This window comes from Pholcus phalangioides, unplaced genomic scaffold (genome assembly GCF_987345545.1).
Source record: "Pholcus phalangioides strain wild (caught in Gottingen) unplaced genomic scaffold, Ppha-v1.0 ptg000007l_1, whole genome shotgun sequence".
Lineage (NCBI taxonomy): Eukaryota > Metazoa > Arthropoda > Arachnida > Araneae > Pholcidae > Pholcus > Pholcus phalangioides.
Genome location: NW_028301600.1, coordinates 65,294,515 through 65,312,444, shown reverse-complemented (window position 1 = coordinate 65,312,444; position 17,930 = coordinate 65,294,515). Strand labels below are relative to the sequence as shown.

At 32.7% G+C, this 17,930-nt stretch overlaps 1 protein-coding gene across 1 annotated transcript in view; it reads right to left on the bottom strand.

Moving 5' to 3' along the window:
- The window catches only part of LOC149085633 (glutamate receptor ionotropic, kainate 2-like), a 59,943-nt gene extending 43,461 nt beyond the window's left edge, over positions 1-16,482 (bottom strand). The window contains exon 1 of the mRNA XM_089233793.1: positions 15,957-16,482. Within this exon, the coding sequence (XP_089089919.1) occupies positions 15,957-16,062 (106 nt within the window). The 5' untranslated portion in view covers positions 16,063-16,482. The remainder of the gene's footprint in view (positions 1-15,956) is intronic.
- Positions 16,483-17,930: the final 1,448 nt, after the last annotated feature.

Below are 17,930 nucleotides of genomic sequence, written 5' to 3'. Positions count from 1 at the left end.
CAGTATAAAGGCCGCAAACTTTTAAAATAATATTTATAAAAACCTAAGCGACGGGGCGGATAAGCCCAGTGTTATGTAATACGGGACGTTTTTCATGACGCGTCGTAGTTGGTACCAGTTGACGTCGTGCGTGACGGCATTGCTCAAACAGAACAGAGTTCGCCCGCTTTGCTACCCTGAGAATTACGATAGTTTGCAATCGCTGAGCTTACTACCCATTCCTGAATTATTTCCAAAATTGTCTTCTCGATCATTGTCAGTAGTATCTGCTTATTCATTGGTTTGCTTTTTTCAGCTACTGTATATCAAAATTTAAATTAACAAATTTTGCGTTTGCTCATGAGATAACTTCAACTGAGAATATTTTTCTCGGATCCATTTCAGTTGATTCACGTACGTTAGTTGATATTCTATAGGGTTGATTGAAAGCCAACTCTAGGCAGATAATTGAAATTATCTTCTGAACTTTCTAATAATTTTTTATCACCTTTTTGTTTTCATTTGAATCAGGTGTAGCTTTTAGAAGCCTTGTACTTTGTTTTTGCCAATACAACTGCAACATGAAATCATGGGAAACAAATATAAAGAAAATCTTAATATAAAATGTTTGAAGTAATTATTATCATTTTTGAAGGCTAATATCAATAGACATTATTACTTATCAACTATTTCTTGAATTTATTCCATTTTCTCGCTTATAGATTATAAAAAAACGTTATAAAAATACCACACGCGCATATTTATGACAGTACAACAGCACCCTGAACGAGATATCACTCACTTAAGGTCGAGATTATACTATAAAAGTTCGGTAAAAGAACTTTAATAAAACTTTTATCGTGTAATCCCAGCCAACAGTAAAATAATCAACTAAAAATGTAAAAAAAGAGCACGTTTCTCGTGTGCTGATGTCGTCTGTTAAAAAAAATGTTTAAGCAGTGACATTATGCAGTAGCTTCGAGACCACGCCCACTGACCCAAGGCGGCAAGCGTAACTTCAAAGCCATGAGACAGCCCTTACTATATAGCCCTGGGATAAGCCACGAAATAAGGTAGTTTAAAGCAAAAAAGATGAAAACCTTTTCTCAACATATTAGGTTACTCTCTCGAAAATGTCAAGTTACGACAACTGACAGATTCAACAACAAGGAATAGCTGTGACGAAACGGCTGCCAGTTTTGGTCCGGAGAGGTTATTTTTACTTTTTAAGTGAATATATCAAATGCATTCTCCACAAGAAAACAAGATTCTACGTCCAATCACTTACAACTACCGTTGAAATTTTATCGAACGAAAACATGCGGCACGTTATTTTTATTTAAATATATATATATTTTTCCAGAAAATATATAAAATTTACGAAAAATTTCGTCATATACGCAGTGGCCTCTATAAACCATGGTTATATATCGTTTTTGCATGCAGTTTCGAGTAGTAAAATACTAAATATGATCTACAGTCGAATATGGTCTATCTATTGAATTATGCAAATCGCATGCATAAAAATGTTCGAATGTATTGCCTTTTTTTTTCTGCAAAAATTATTTCAATAAAAATGTTTGAATTGATTCGGTGTGCGTGTATTTTTTTATGCGTACGAGATGGATATAAATAGACACGAACACGCATTCGGAAAATGTGAAATTTGTATCTTTTGAAGTTAAATGGTCCAAATTTTTAAAATAAAATCAAAGAAAAAGAAAAAGCACCGTTGTGCTTCGGTATAAAAAATTTCCATCATAATGGGCGAATAGGAGATTTCAAGTATATGATATTTCCATGTATCATATTTCTTTCATTTCCATATTCGCGGAAGGAGTTTTATGAATTATAAAAAAATATATATATGTTTTTCGCATGTCAACACAGAAATATTTGTTGCTGTTATGGAACATGCATGCTTGGAGAATTTTATGAAAATTTATGAAAAAATGTTTCACTGATTTTTGGAAATGAATGTGTAAAAAATTCCTAGTTTGATATTTCAAAATAGAATTATTTTTATTTTACATTCTTATTAAAAACAAAAAACGTTTCAATGGCGAACCAATGACGACTTGTATAACAATGTCGACGCTCGTTATAATGACCAGTTTGTCCAGAGAATTTATATTTACACGTTTAATAAAACATTTTTTTTGTAAAATGATTATTTTCAATTTGTTCTTGTTGTATTCTTGTTGCCACCTATTGCAGAGGCTTTTTGCCTAAATCAATAAAGATTTGATTTGAATAAAACAGGATATCATGCATTTTGTTATAATGTAAGCAGTTGCAATGAAAATGCATGTGTTAATTAATCACATGTACGCACTTGTTTGACAAATTTTCCAAACAAGTCAAAACACAGTTTTGGCAACCGAAAAACTCAGAATTTGCATGAATTACATGTCTTTGCAAAAGAGAGGCGGTGCAGAGCGGAGGTTGGCGCTGTACTGGATTGAATGGTCTTTTTAGGTCGTTATATTGGGTGAAAAATTATATAGTATGATTAGAAAAAAGTGACCCATTGTACCTGTCATTATAATGAAACGGTCACAATAACACATGTCCGTTATAAAAATCTTCGACTGTGTACATGGTCAGGTCCGACCGTTCATGTTCGGTCACATGCAGTGCACACGAGCTATAAGGAAAGATTGGAATTTGTTGCCTTTGTAGTTGCCTAAAAAGGGGTCTGGGGCGCTCACCTGGCAAATGGGAGGGCGTGGGTTCGATTCCCCTAGGACAGTTAAATTTTACTCCCTAAATTCCCCTTCGCATCAAACAGTGGTTAAAAACCTTCGTATGTATACAGGGTGTCCTTTAAGTCCTAATGTGGCGATTATCTCATCAACCGTTCATCGTAGAGGTATGGTACCAATTTAAGAATGTGATCAAAAATCCCCATGCGCTAGTTTTGAGAGTAAAAATACAGTGTGTCACTCAGTAAAAATTTTTATATGGACACCCTGTTCTAAAAACTTAGTTAAAAAGTTGTTACTTTGTCTCTTCTGATGCCAACAAAGGAAATATACGTTTCTACGTGGAATAGTGACTGAAATATTTGAATTTAAAAAAAAAGATATCGGAGGAAAGTTGGGAAAAACAGCATAAATGAAAGAAAAGCGTTGTCCGTTAGTTTGTGCTGTCGTTTTTCCAACTTATCTCCAATTTTTAAATTTAAATATCTCAATGAATATTGACACTTATAAAAGTGGAATTTTTTTTGTAGGCCTTAGATGAGACAGGGCAACAACTTTCTAATTGAGTTTCTTTAGGTCAAAACTGGCCCAGAGTGATTTTTGAACATCTTTTGGGTATTTTTTAAATTGTTACCGTACCTCTACGACGAACGGTTGATGAGATATAGGTCACATTAGTACTTACAAGACATCCTGTAGAAAAATAAGTAATGAATAGTTTTTATAATGTAATACAGTGAATCATCGCTACAACGATACTCCTTATAACTTAAATCCCTCTACAACGATACTCCTTATAACGTAAATCCCTCTACAACGATATATTTCCTTGGTCCGCAGAGTATCGTCATGTCGATGTTTCACTATATAATGTTTTTCGAGCATAAGAATTTATAATTTTTTAACCATACACTTACAGTGGCAAGTTAATGGGGGAAGTTAATCCGCTTCGTTTCGGCAATCATGAAACATCTCGGCTCGATAAAACCCTCTCATTTCGCCAATCCCGAGCCCAACTACTGTGTTGAAGTTTTTTTTACAGTCAAACACGTTTTACAGTCTTCCTTCAACTTGTCGATCAACTGTCAGTGAGCGGAGTCACCTTTTGTTCAATGTTTGATAGCTGAAGGAGAGAGAACATGTCTTTCCTTTCCATTTGAGGTAGTATATAGGACAATGCTTACTGCATAAATAGCAGGAAAGAAGGAGAATTTATTATTATTATTTTCAGTGCTGGGGGTGGGAGAGCATTTGTCAGCTCTCTCTGACGCATTCAAAAAAATATTCTTCTTGAAAATAGGTGTGGCGATTTCTAGAAAGTTTAGTGATTTCTGCTGTGACAAATCAGGAATATTTTATAAACCACTTAATCCTTTATAGGGCAAAAGACTAAGTCACAGATTATTTATTCTTTTTTTACCTTGTTATATGTCAGAAGGTATATAAGATTATGTTACTGTGGGAATTATTTATGAACATCATTGATATTATGCAAATTATGGGGTTGGAAATTTTATCCCACCACCCGTTTAGCGTAACATGCTACATCGAGTGAGTGATTGGATAATAATTTTCCACTTTGTATCTATATAAAAAATCAAGTGAATGAAACAAAATTTTATTTAAAATCGAAGTTATATGAAATTACCTTATTCTTAGGTATAAAACGTAAGAAAAACTAATATACACAAAATTATACATGCACAAAAAATTAATGAATATCAGACATAAAAGCTGTGAAAAGGAACAAAACAAAAAACTTTACATAAAGCCATTTCACATTTCTTACAAATGATGTTGCTCTTTTTTTCTTTGGCCTTTGTGCTGCAGAATACACAGCACCTGTATTTATCAATATGAATTGGTATATGTAATTCTACATCTGAAAGACGCAGTTCATTTTCGATCGCATCAGGGTTATTTCTCTTCTTACAAACTCCATGCAAGGGTACGTAACCACGGCTTTTTTTGAAGCAGAAAGTGCTTATCAATTCATTTGCTAAAATTGAACAGAATTGTGAATGACGTATGGATCTCTAATGGTTATGAGTTATGAATGTAGATGTTTTCTGTTTGACCTATGGAGCCTGATTTCCTTATTACTTGTAAGCCTATACCTAGAATAGATGCCTTTCGAGGAGCTAGAATCTATGCATGCGATGACAAAGGAATTACTGCCTATAGCATCTTTGTCAACATTTGAACAAAATAAAAAATACTATTTATAAGGGTTACACATTCAATAATTCGAAAACAATAAAAAAATCATAAATTATAACACATTGCTGACAAAAAACAAAAGAAAAATTAAGAATGTATAATTAAAACGGTCATTATCACTTTAAAGCTCTCTTGTGAGCAAGATTTTTGACGTCATCGAGAAATTTTTAATACCAAATTATATATTAAATTACAATAAATTTGTTACATGCCTTTCAAATAAGTCACTGCTTATTATAAAAATCAATAAGGAAAATTTGAATCCGAACGCCACAGAACAATGATATCCTTGCCGGAAACGAGCGAACCAGTGGGATATATACTTCCCAAGTTCTTGAAAAACTTTCATTGTAGGCGGGAAATGTATCTCATATGTAATAAAATGCTTCCATCTGTGAAAAGAATTCTCAACTTCACAAGAAAAAATAATAAATTTCAATAACTACTTTATTTTTCAATGGTGGGAAATTATTATCCAAGAGGCCTATAAAGGGTTAAAGCAGGGCTGCAAAACCCCCGGCCGCGAAAGTTGTTACGGTAGAAAATTATCAATATACACAACACGATAAATACCTAGACTGATAGTATTACCTTTGTAAAAAAAAGGATATCGCCAAAAAAAAACCGTGACAGTCAAGTAAAATTGCTAATCACAGCCGGAAAAATTGTCAAAGGCAAGCGAAATTGCAATCCATTCATAAAATTGCTGAAAAAGTCTTATTGCGTAAAAAGTAATAATTAAAGTGTAATTCACCAAAAAATCGTATATGTTTGACAAATATGTGAGATGGCTATAATTAATTATGATGGTTAGAGTCATAATTACCATAACATAATTTATAAGTAATTATCATAAATTATATATGAGCATAATTTATAGCTTAGGAAAATATTCTTAATTCCCGATTTCAAAAATTCAATTAAGTCATCTTGAAAATTGGGAAAATCGGGATATTTTACAAAAAATTAAGGCGATCGCACACGCAACAAAGTTACGGAATATCCCGTAAAATACAGTGATCATATGGTCAGTCTTTATATACAAATTTCTGTCCGCGAGTGGTAGAATTACCACATATCTGGCCCGCGTACCAAAAAGGTAGGTTGTGCACACCTGGCTTAAAGGGTTAAATAGCTGTAACAGCTCCTTTGCTATTTGGTCTAAATAATCATTGGTATGAGCGTGTATAAAGGCCTCAGCCGTAATGGACAGCAAAACGAGCGTCGTCGAAGTCTGGACACATGGGTGATTGTTCTATTCTTAAATAGTTTAAGCTCTAAGGGAAGAGGGGAAAAATTCAAAGCAGAGCGAGAGAAATACTCGTGAGCCAAGCAATGAGAGAGAGAGAGAGAGAGAGAGAAATGTTTGAAAGCAACATCTGGGATAAATGAGGAGGAAGCGAAACTTTAACACTTGATCTGTTTTCGGGTAAAAGGGAGACGCAGAAATGTAGAGGAAATGGCAGCTATACTTTGTTATGGTGAGAGAGCGACAGAATGTGCTACTTTCATCTCCAGTTCACCTCGAAAACTGCTGTTCGGCTTCAGAGGAAGGAATAGGAAAGAGCCCTTCTGGACAAAAGAAGCAGCAACGAGAGACGTCGAAAGGGAAAACACAAGCTCACAAATATAGCACAGAATCTAGTTGAGGAATCAGGAGAAAGTGAGGGCGAGAACACATAGTAAAATCGATATCTTTACCGACTGTTCTGGTCTACGGGGTTTGATCCTTCACAGGATAGATAGCCATTGGCGTTAGCACTGAACAAACAACCAAGTTGGCGTCGGATTTTTTTTATTTCATCATTTTCTGTCCATCGAGTTTCCAGATTTTATTTTAGATTTTTCGTGTCTACCCGTTTCCTTCATTGGACTCGCAATTTCATCGAGAAGACAGTTATAAATATATACGCATATACTTTACTTTTGTGAAGTAGGAAAGAATGCGATATTTCATACTTTAAAATGGGGATATGTATTGCGTTCTCATTTTGTTCATTTCCCGCGGGGCAGTATTTTCTGCCGTAAAAATTAGAACACTAAAAATAAAGGATGGATTTCTGTGAAATAGGTTGTGCTATATAGAACATATCAATGTATACGGTGATTATAATTGAACATGCGATTTAAAAACGCAGTTAAGTAAGAACTACTGGTCAGAGTGACTTGAAAATTTGTATGAATACTTCTGAAGCAATGAAATTTTGTTTGGGAAAACAAAATTCCGCAAATATAAAACAAAATTACGTTTAAATGTTAAATTTAAATTTTTAAGTTTAACATTTAAACTAAATTCTAAACTAAAATTTAGTTTTAAATAAACTAATTTTAAATCAGTGTTATGCACTACATCTACAGCATTACCACCGGCACCCGATCTTCGTGAAGCACACAATCCGATCAGTCAGTTTTATGACATGCAGTTTTGAGCTTCCAATTTAGCAGGACACGGTGGACAACATATTAAACATTTGTTGCGTAAGTTGTCGGTGTTCATTTTTGTGACATGCATTATAGAAGTTTCACGAGTACAGTGCCAGTTCTCGGTAAATTTTTAAGTTCTTTTTTTTCTTTCCTCAACAAAAAGTCCATTGCTTCAGGAGTATTCATGTAAATTTTCAAATCATTCTAACCAGCGGTATTTACTTTATAGCGTTTTGAAATCGCTACTTCAATTATAATCACCCTGCACAACGTCTAAAATATAGTTTGGATTTTCACTACTGTAGAAAATGTCCGTGACTAAAAATGTTTGGTGCATCCGATAGAAAAAGTAGTTAATTATAAAGTTAAAGAGGATTGAATTAAAGTTAGACGTATCACACACCGACGTTTGATGCCTATTATTGTGAGTTTCTCAATTTGTCTATATCGATTTCTGATATACAATGTCCTATGACTTGTTATTGACATTTTTCTTCTACCTAGTTTTGTTATCGAGTTAGGTTTGCTTCTTTATTTCGCACCTGGGTCCTGAAATTGCTTTTTAATAATTCGGGAATGTTGGCTTTGCTATAAGTATATAGATCGAATTGTTTTGCATAGTATTCTACTTGTCCGGATTTTTGCAAGAAAATGAAGCAACTGAAATACTTTCAACAAGTTCATCGCTTTTCTTCGAAGTACGAAATACTGTATACATACGAAATGTCTAAGGTTTTAAAAGTTTATTATCAACACACTTGTTATGAAATCGTAAATGTTTTAAATTCAATCAAGGCTTATAAAGTACGTAATAGTACAAATATTTTCACGAATCTCATATCATTTAATTTCCAAATTGGCACAAATACCAAGGGCAATAGATGTTTAAATATTTACAGAATTCTTCAGAGAACTAAATCTCAGACTACAGAGACGGAAAGATACACACATGTACGTACACATAACACCGTTCTTTCTTCGTAATAGTATAAAGATTTTCTGTATCACAAATGTCAAGATAGTGTTTTCCTTTTATCCTTTCTTCTGGTAATTGAATAAATATTTAATCTCTCCCTTTCACCACATTGTTATTGCTTTATTTCTTACTGAGTACCTTTATTTATTTAATTTTTTTTGTCCATTGCCTTAATTCGATACCAAGCTCGCGGATCAGTACTAACAAGAAATAACACAAAAGAAATCCTGAAGATCGTAGTTCGTTACTTATCTGATTATTGTTCCATTTTTTTGTTACAAACTGACATATTTCTATCAACAGTAGTGATAACAAATTTAATAAATAGATTCTAGATTTCTTCAAATTCTAGATTTTGAACATTTTTCCTTCTCGTTTTACGTCAACTGGGAGAAAAAATTTACCGTATTTGAAAAAAAATAATAATGATATTATAATTTTTTTTGTCCGATCCATTTAGATATTTTATTAATTATGTATATTTTTGATAATTATATTCCAACAAAAAAACTATAACATATATTTATCTCAGAAAACCAAATAAATGATTTTTATTTCAGATCGTGTTTTATCTAAATCCATTTTATTCCTAATTATTGAATAGTAATTAGCGAATAGATATGATTTTGAAGTTCTTTTTTGAGAAAGATAGATAAGATAAAGATTAAAAAAACTACTTTGTTATATTTTTATGAAAAATGTCATTTAATTCTAAATTTCTGAAAAATTCGGCACAATGTGATTTCAATATACAGGTTTGCACAAATGACTGACACGATTTTAAAAATTTATATTTTCAAAACTATTACACATAATATACTCTGTGGTACATAAAAAATAAAGGAAAACATTCAAAGTTTTTTTCCACAAGATCGCTCAATAGATAGTATCACTTGCGCAAAACGCAGTGACTGAAATTGACTATAGCATTTTTTTTCATTTACAAATTTCTAATTTCACGTTGCATAGAAGTAGGGGAAACAACCCTTGCATATTCTAATATTCCAACACTTACATTTAATACACAAAAGAAATTTTCTCTCATTTTCACCAGTTTGAATTACAGACACTGCGTTCTGGGAAGTGCTCTCATTTATTGAACGATTTTGAAAGAAAACTTTGAATGTTTTTCTTTATTTTTATGGATCACGGATTATATTACGTGTGATATTTTTGAAAATATAAGTATTTAAGATCGTGTCATTCATTCATTTATGGAAACCCTGTATATTCGTTCATTTCTAATTTAAAAAAATTCAGTGAAATAGCGATGTCAATATAAGTTAGCTATTCCAATGTGACATTATAATATATAATATAAGAGTAATACAAGACATTGGTTATTAAAATCGCAGCTTCTAACAAAATGCAGTAACCGAATTTAATTTTGGCATTCAGAAATTTATTTTTCCCCAGATAAGGGAAATATTGTTTTTAAATTACCCATATTCAGAGAATTTATGTGATTGTACTTTTCTAGATTCTTCTAAAATTTTAAATTGATGCTAATTAGCCAATATTAATTTAGCCAATATTAGTCCAGATGTATGCAATTCAGACAGACCTTATGCGAAAAATATGAAGAGGTGACATGCTCAAAACAAGGAAGAAAAAATGTGGTTTTCTTTTCCTATTACCATATAAGAAGCAGAAACATCTTTTTGGGCTTATCCTGAATCATATCACTATGATTGATTGAATAACTTGTTTCTAAGGTCTGGTAGAGCATTCAATCATCTGCCAACATTAGGTTGAATGATTACCCAAATGGAAAAATAACCTTTCAATGACGCATACATTTTTTTCCGTAAATAATAGTGTCAATCTTTTATGTTCAGAGTATTAACTTACGACTGATTGCTTTGGAATTATTAAAAAAATGATGATATCGCAAAGTTCTATGTTTGAAACTATAGATCCAGCTGCGTGTCTTGGGGAATAATTTTTGCTTTGATTTATGTTTTTATGGTTTTCAATCATAAAATATGAGAAATAATTTTTATAACCATACTGTCGTATAAATGTATGCGTATAAAAATTTAAAAAAGAAAATATTATATTCAATCAAACATTCTTTCAAATAGAATCAGTGTCTTTTGGGCTTTATAACAATGATAAGCATCATATCAAAATTTATATTTTCACTTTCTTTTATTAGTTTCATGATTGGAAACTATGTATCATATTTAATCGGCAATATATAAGAATTATAGGCAATTTACTTGATACAACTCGCTATAAATAATATGATCCAAGTTGTATTATGTAGATGTTGTCTATTTACATTAAAGGAAGATTTAATGGAATCGAAGATACTTCCGATTCAGAAAAGTTACCTTAAAAGTGCATTAAGTATTTGGTTTCCCGGGAAACACTTTCTTACAAATAAAGATTGCGTAAGTTCTTTGAGTGCTCTTTCACATTTTCTTTTTTGTTTTTAAATTTTTTCTACCTTTTTTTTTGACTGGCTAACAGAAGTATTTTGTATCGCTTCCATTAAAGTAATACAACATTCAAAGGATACAAAAGGAAGAAACACGATCAGCCCAAGCAAACCTTATTTTTGTTTTCCATACCCGATGGAAAAAAATATTCTCAGAAAAAAAATCCGGTGAATGTGGTTAAGAATATTGCATATTGCAAATGTAAAGGCACCGGGTGCACAAGCAATGTTTCCTCCTGGGCATTGGGTTCAACTATCCTTTTTTTTTAAGTCAAATGGCTTGTACGTTACATCGACTTGATGGCTGTCTTCTGGGGAGAACGACGCGAGAGATTTGATACTTGCGAGCACGGGGCAAGGATGGGGCATTGTTATAAGTCTTCGCTAACTTTTTTCCGATACAACACTGCCTCAATGGAGGTAACGGAAGTAAGTTACTTTGCGTCAGTCCGGGGTTGTGAGCGGCTTTATCTATCTACAGTATCTGTGTATTTGAAGTAGTGAGAAATAGTGCGTTTGCGAAACGCAAAATAGTAGAATGTGTGATGAAACAGACTCGAATATCTCACGCAAGTACGCTTTTATAAAAAATATATTTCTACCTACATTGCCATTAGTAAATACAATAAGCAATTAAAAAAATTTCGAAATTTGAAATACATCTTTTAATTTCAATAAAAGATAATTATTTTTATGCAATCAAATGCGCATGAACATTACTCATGTTTATATTTCTGAACTATTTCCGTGAAGTTTGATTTTAAAATTTTGGAAAACAGGTTATGTATAAGAAAAATGCAAATGTATTTTGGTTACCTTTATTGTTCGCATACATCGTAAACGTTGGATCTTACCCCGATGTAACTATTAAATATAAAATCACGTTCTATCTAAATCTAGCTGCCAAACTATTCAATAAAGTACGTTTTTTTTGTCCATGTAATGAAGTATCAGTGAGCAATAGCTCAATGTTTTATTTCCTCCGCCATATATATGACACACTTGACTTACTAACTTATGAATGGTTGCGAGGAATTGTGATCTCGTTTGGGGAATGTTGATGAGATCCAAAGGCACGTCATAGAGGAATTCTGTCATCGTATAATATTTTTATCATCTATCAACGGGTGAATAACTGCATATACATATATCTTCTTACAGAAAAACTTCAGGTTTATTTATTCATCATATATTTATTTTTTTCTGGTTATAGATTACTCAGTGACTTCGATGGTTAAAGAAGAAATATATAACGTTCATATATAAATTGAGGTTTTCGGATTAAAATTTTCTTTGTTTTCCCAACAAAAAATATTAGCACTCCTTAATGTAATGGAATAATTAATTTCCAATTATCTCTTCCATAGCATTGCTAATTACCATTTTATTTTGAAATAACCGCTTCTACTGGTTTATTACGACATGGGGGGTGATATCGACAGGAATATCTCAGAAATTATACAATCAATTTATTCAAAAACAATTGACACGGGAGATAAATGAATACAATTACGTATGGATGCGGATTGGAATCCTTTAATGGTTTAATCTTTTAAGAACAGTTTCAATAACGAATCGATTGTGATAAGTACTCTGAATCGGTTAAAAATCATTGAATCATGAAGACGATACATAAATCATCAAGATACAATATGCTTTATGACAAAATGTTTTTTGTTTTAATCGGTCGATATCTTTTCGGTTGATGCTCTGTGTCTGGACTCATGTAAGGCGGGAATTAGAGCCTTTATAAATTTCTGTCTTGTTATGCTCGAAATTACATTCCAAGCATTTCAAACTATTATTCATGGTTTTATTCAATGCACTGTCACTGAAAAGTTGAATTTGTGATTAACGTACGAAAGGGTAAATTACCGTAGTATGCGATTGAATAGTAATTACATAGATTCGTGAGGTTTTATTCACAATGGGGTCTAGTTGTAGAATTTCTACAGAACAGATTCTACTAAAATCATGAAACCTTTCCCTACAATTCTTCAATATCATTTTCAAATATGAAGAAAACCATTTTCAAAACTGAATTCTGGATCGTCTTAAACCACCTGGAAATCATATAATTCTAGTTTCACTATATCCTGCGCTTAAAGCATTCCCCATAAAGATTAAATAAATGTTTTAATGCATTTTTTATCTATTTTTACGATTCGTACTTACAAAAAAATACAAACTAAAGCGTAAAAAGCTAGAAAAAAAGATGAAAAAAGAACAAAATATGAAATGGACGAAATGCTATTAACGGATATCCCATTTGCGAGATTTTTATCACCGAAAAATTTTCAAAAAATGTTCAAACACATTGAAATTTCCTTTTCTAAAAATTATATATTGAATCAGGAATCATATTGTGTGCACATATATATAACATACATACACTGGTTTATATATATATTCCTCCAAACTTGCAGTGGGCAGAAATATAAATTACAGCGACAAAACTGGTCTGAGACTTCAATTTCCGCTCAGACTTTGAAGTTCAATGTACCCCGCCCCTTACCAGTTTTGTGGTATAAGAATTTTGTCCTATACACAATATACGAACGCAACATCTCTGAAGCAATGTCTAATATACAGCCCGTGTCCAATTATCTATAATGGTTACTAAGTTCGGGACACTGCCAATATAACATTTGGGCTCCAGGTATCATCACAGCCAAAAGTTGCATGGGGTTAGATCCAGGGACTGAGGCGACCATTCAATGAGAATGAAACGAATGATGATTCGTCTGTATAGTGATACTTTAAAAACTGCCGTGCCGGTATAGCTCTATGCATAGAGATTTGACACAAAAGTTATCTCGTCCAAACATTGTCCCCGTTAAAGTTGCTGGGTGACGAAACTGTTCAGCATGTCGCCATACTTCTGTTTGTTTACGGAACTGAGGTTTCAGTTCAGTTTCATCAGTTTAATCGATTTTTTTGTACATTACAAGCAATTAAGAATTTTAAAGTGACATGTTTCCCCCGTCGGTGAATTTTGAAGCTAATCTAATCTAACTAAAACTTTAATTTTTAACCCAATTTAAATTACCGAGAGATCCTTCTTCTATTGTCTTTATTAGACTGGATATGAAATTTCATTACATCTCGGTTGTTTGACCGATTCGCACATGGCTTTGTGTAGTGCCAGTTTGATTATAGTCATCCTGCATATCCTACTGCTTTTTTTCCAAAAAAATGTATAGTCGGATATTTTCAACGATGCGAGAGAAAAACGCATTTTAAATTATTATCCCTCCACTTTCGAAAAATATCCCTATAGCCACTGTTATTGTTTGAAAACTGCATGTTAGAACGAGTTACTTATGAGCAAAATGTTCTAGAAATTGCATGGAATAAGAAATTAACTTCACTGTATAAAGCGACCCTTGGACTAATATTCTATTGGACTACCCTATCCGGACTACTATTCAGAATGGAACATGAAAAAAAATCAGTCAGGAGTTCATCCGAATAGTTTTGGAATTACAACCACACATTCTCTTATGAAATGTTTAATGCATGTAATTTACCATTAAAATTCAGAAATATATTGAAAATTACTAGACTTTTATGGCAATGACAAACCTCTCAGTATACCGAAACAATATTGTTTACGTTGTTTTGACTTACGATATGTAAAATGCAACGGGAATTCGATAACAAAAGCAGCTACGAATTTCTAGAATTAATGTTGCCACATATAATTTATGGAGTCCAAAAATATATTGAATGACGTAATTTCGTAATTTACCCTTACTCCGTATTCAGAAGCACATTCAGAATCTACAAAAGTTCAAACATGTTATTTACGCAGCAAATGAGTCAAATGTAGTTTTAAATACAAAAATTCTATTGTAATATTCATAAACAAATGCAATGTTAGTTTATCTTTTTGAAGCAAAAATAATAGATTACAAAACATATGCGAAAGAATAAAAATATCGTCAACTCGATTATTTCATAAAATTATAGTTAATAGTTAATTATAGTAAAATTAAAATATTTCTATAATTATCAAAAGCGTTGATTGACCACGTAAGCCCACATTGGTCACGTGTATTCCCACTCGAAAAAAAATTAACATCCTACACGCATTGTCACAGAATCTGTGACGCATTGTGAAGTTCTGTGACGCATTGTCACAGAATCATAAACTACGTAATTTTAATAGAGAATGTGTTTTTTAGGACTTTTTTTGAAAATTTAATGTGGTCAATATATGAGGGGGTTAAAGTCGATTAATCCTCATTTTGAGAAAAAGGTTTTATTAGAATTGTTGCCATAAGTTCCCATGTTAAAAATTTTGTGATTTCATAATCTGTAAGCGAAATATTGAAATTGAGGACTTTGCTCATTTTTTTATTTCAACAGTTTAGCACATCTACATTGCATTTCTGGACTTTACCCGTTTACGCCCAGCGTCCTCAATTGAGGATAGTGAGGGTTTGACTTTATATAATATTTTAGCCTTGCAGCTAGATGTTGAATATCACATGTAGATGACATCTTTACTCACAGATTGGCATCTAATAAATTCTCGAGAAGCCATTTCTACTTTAGAAATGGACTCTTGAAGTGTGTATATTTTATTATCTGGTGGATACTTTTGCTTTTTCAATCCTATTATCGACATTAGATTCTTATTTTCATGCAAATGATTCTTTTGTAACGGTTATTTCAATTACAGTTTAATGTGAATAATTAACACCATTCAATTCCGTTTCACTTCAACATTTCTTTCAAATACGTCGTAAAATTTTGATATCCTCAATTGAAGACACTCGTCGTCCAGCTTTTGCTATTGGTTTTTAAAAAAACCCTTGGAATATTCTTGATTGGTGCAATTTCACCAAAATATCCCAATATCGAAACGAAATTCAGAGCACATCAAGGTGCGGGTGTTAAAGGGTAAGTCAGAATTGTTGAAAATGTGACTAGCACAACTCACTTTAACCATTTAACGCCTCATATAATCATTTTGTACCTAATCGAAAATCATAATTGACAGTCGTAAACATCAGAAATGTATCACAGCGGCTTGCTCAAGTATGGTGATCTATCATTAATCATCATCATTATTTATACCATTATAAATAAGCGTCTCCGCTTAGATATATTAACGTAAACGAAATAGATGAACGTGGTACAAAGGTGAAAGATCACAAACATGTGTTATCAACTGTACATTGAAATTATGAGATGAACTTACCAATTTTAACGACTGAAGGCAAGTCTGTCTTGGCCAGTCCTATCAACAAGAGCACGATAAGAGCCGAGACGGAGTGCAGCCAACACCCCTTGCAATCTCCGTTCATGCTCTCCGTGCTTTCAAAACACACGTACCGATGATCTTGAAATCATTGTCATCTCGTCATGTTTCAATCGTGAAAAGTGACCGAAAACAGCCTCCTGTCTTTCAGAAGAGAAACACAGGTCCTTCATAAACTCTTTCAAATGGCAACAGAAATCAAAAATAAATATACAGTTGTTAATTATAGCGTGTTGATGATGGAATTATTTGGAGAGTATATGAAGGAATGCTCTTCACAGACAGAACTTTGATATATACGCCGAACGAAAATCGCGTGCAGATCGAAAAAGGTTGATTCACTTTATGTGATCTTTTTTTGTCTTCTCCTTGTATTTGGACGACGTCTCGTTTATTGTCGGTATGCAATGGTGTTGTTCGGAGCCTCTGGAATCTCTGAACTGACTCCCTCACCAGCTTTTAGGATGCGGAAGAGCCAGGAAAGGTTTTTCCCGGTCGCAAACTGCGCAAGCGTCGAGCAACTGCCCCTCTGACGTAAATCGCTATGGAAGTAACCTGAAATGAAGATAAGGAGTCAGTTTTTTCTTCTTCTGAAGGAGAGGGGCGCTGTTTCAGCCAAATGTTGACATGTTTGGCATTCAGTGTGGGGTTTCGCCATCCCTTCAAAAAAGCGCATTTTTTAACCAGTTTTAAGTATAATTATTAAAATGTACTTTCCAAAAAATGAAATTATGTATCGGCTTCTTTTTTCTATATCTAAATACTTTATAATTAATGTTTATGCAAATATGATAAATTGCAGAAACTGCAATGTATTTAACAAAAATTCCAGTTTTATACAGTATATATTACGCATAATTAATAAATTGGAATAACTGTCGAGGCACAAAGCCTTGAAATAAGAAATTATTGAAAAATCGTTATGATACAACACTTTTCGAACGAAGTTTCCTTTTAATATATATATTTTTCACTCGTGAGTTTTTTTCCGGGAAATATTATTTGTGGGTGGATGAAAATGCATCTACACTTTTCGTTTGTTGTACTGTATACTGTAAATAACATCCTTGCTATGACTAATATACAGGATGTCCCATAAATTCGTGAATAATTTAATAATTCATAATAATTGAAGAAATTGGTATATTTGAATGTGGTTTGTGAAAAACTTAGTCTCACGCAGGTGGTTTTTTCGGTACGGAGAAAATACAAATTTTGTCTATAGAGGGTGTTGCACGAAAGCAAATAACAGACACTGTTTTTGAACCGAATCTTTCTTCTATCTTTTCAGTGTCCGAAACATTCGTTAAGCTTCAGTCGGCAATTTGTGGCTGAAGTAAAACCACTTCACCAACAGTACTTTATTCATCATGTTAATATCATAATGAAAACCCTTATGTAAGTGCCAGTAGCAAGAAAATACAGAAATGAGCTGTTTATCGTAGACTGCATTTTATAAGACTCTGATTTGCATATTTCCAGTGATTTTCTGTTCTTTATCAGCTTAATATCTGGTAAGTCTCCTACATGATCAGTGATTTGCTTTCGTGTAGTGCCCTCTTCAGACGAAAATTTCAATTACATTTTTTTTTTTCTGTACCAAAAAAAAAAAAATCTTCTCCGTGAGAATAACTTTTTCGCAAACAGTGGTGAAATATACCAATACCTTCAAGTTTTATGAATTTATTGGACACCCTGTATACACTTTCTGAATATTTGTGAAGCGTTCTATACATCTAAATCTGAAGAAAATTTAACATTTTGTCTTATAAAAGAAGAAGAAAATCAAAAGTCCGACAGTCTTTTCTTTTTTACTTCAGGAATTGTGGGAAATGAAACCCAAAGTCAATAATAGAATTTTTCCGAACTGAGAGTAGAAATCACTGCAAATCTGGTTGAAAGCAATTTAACCAA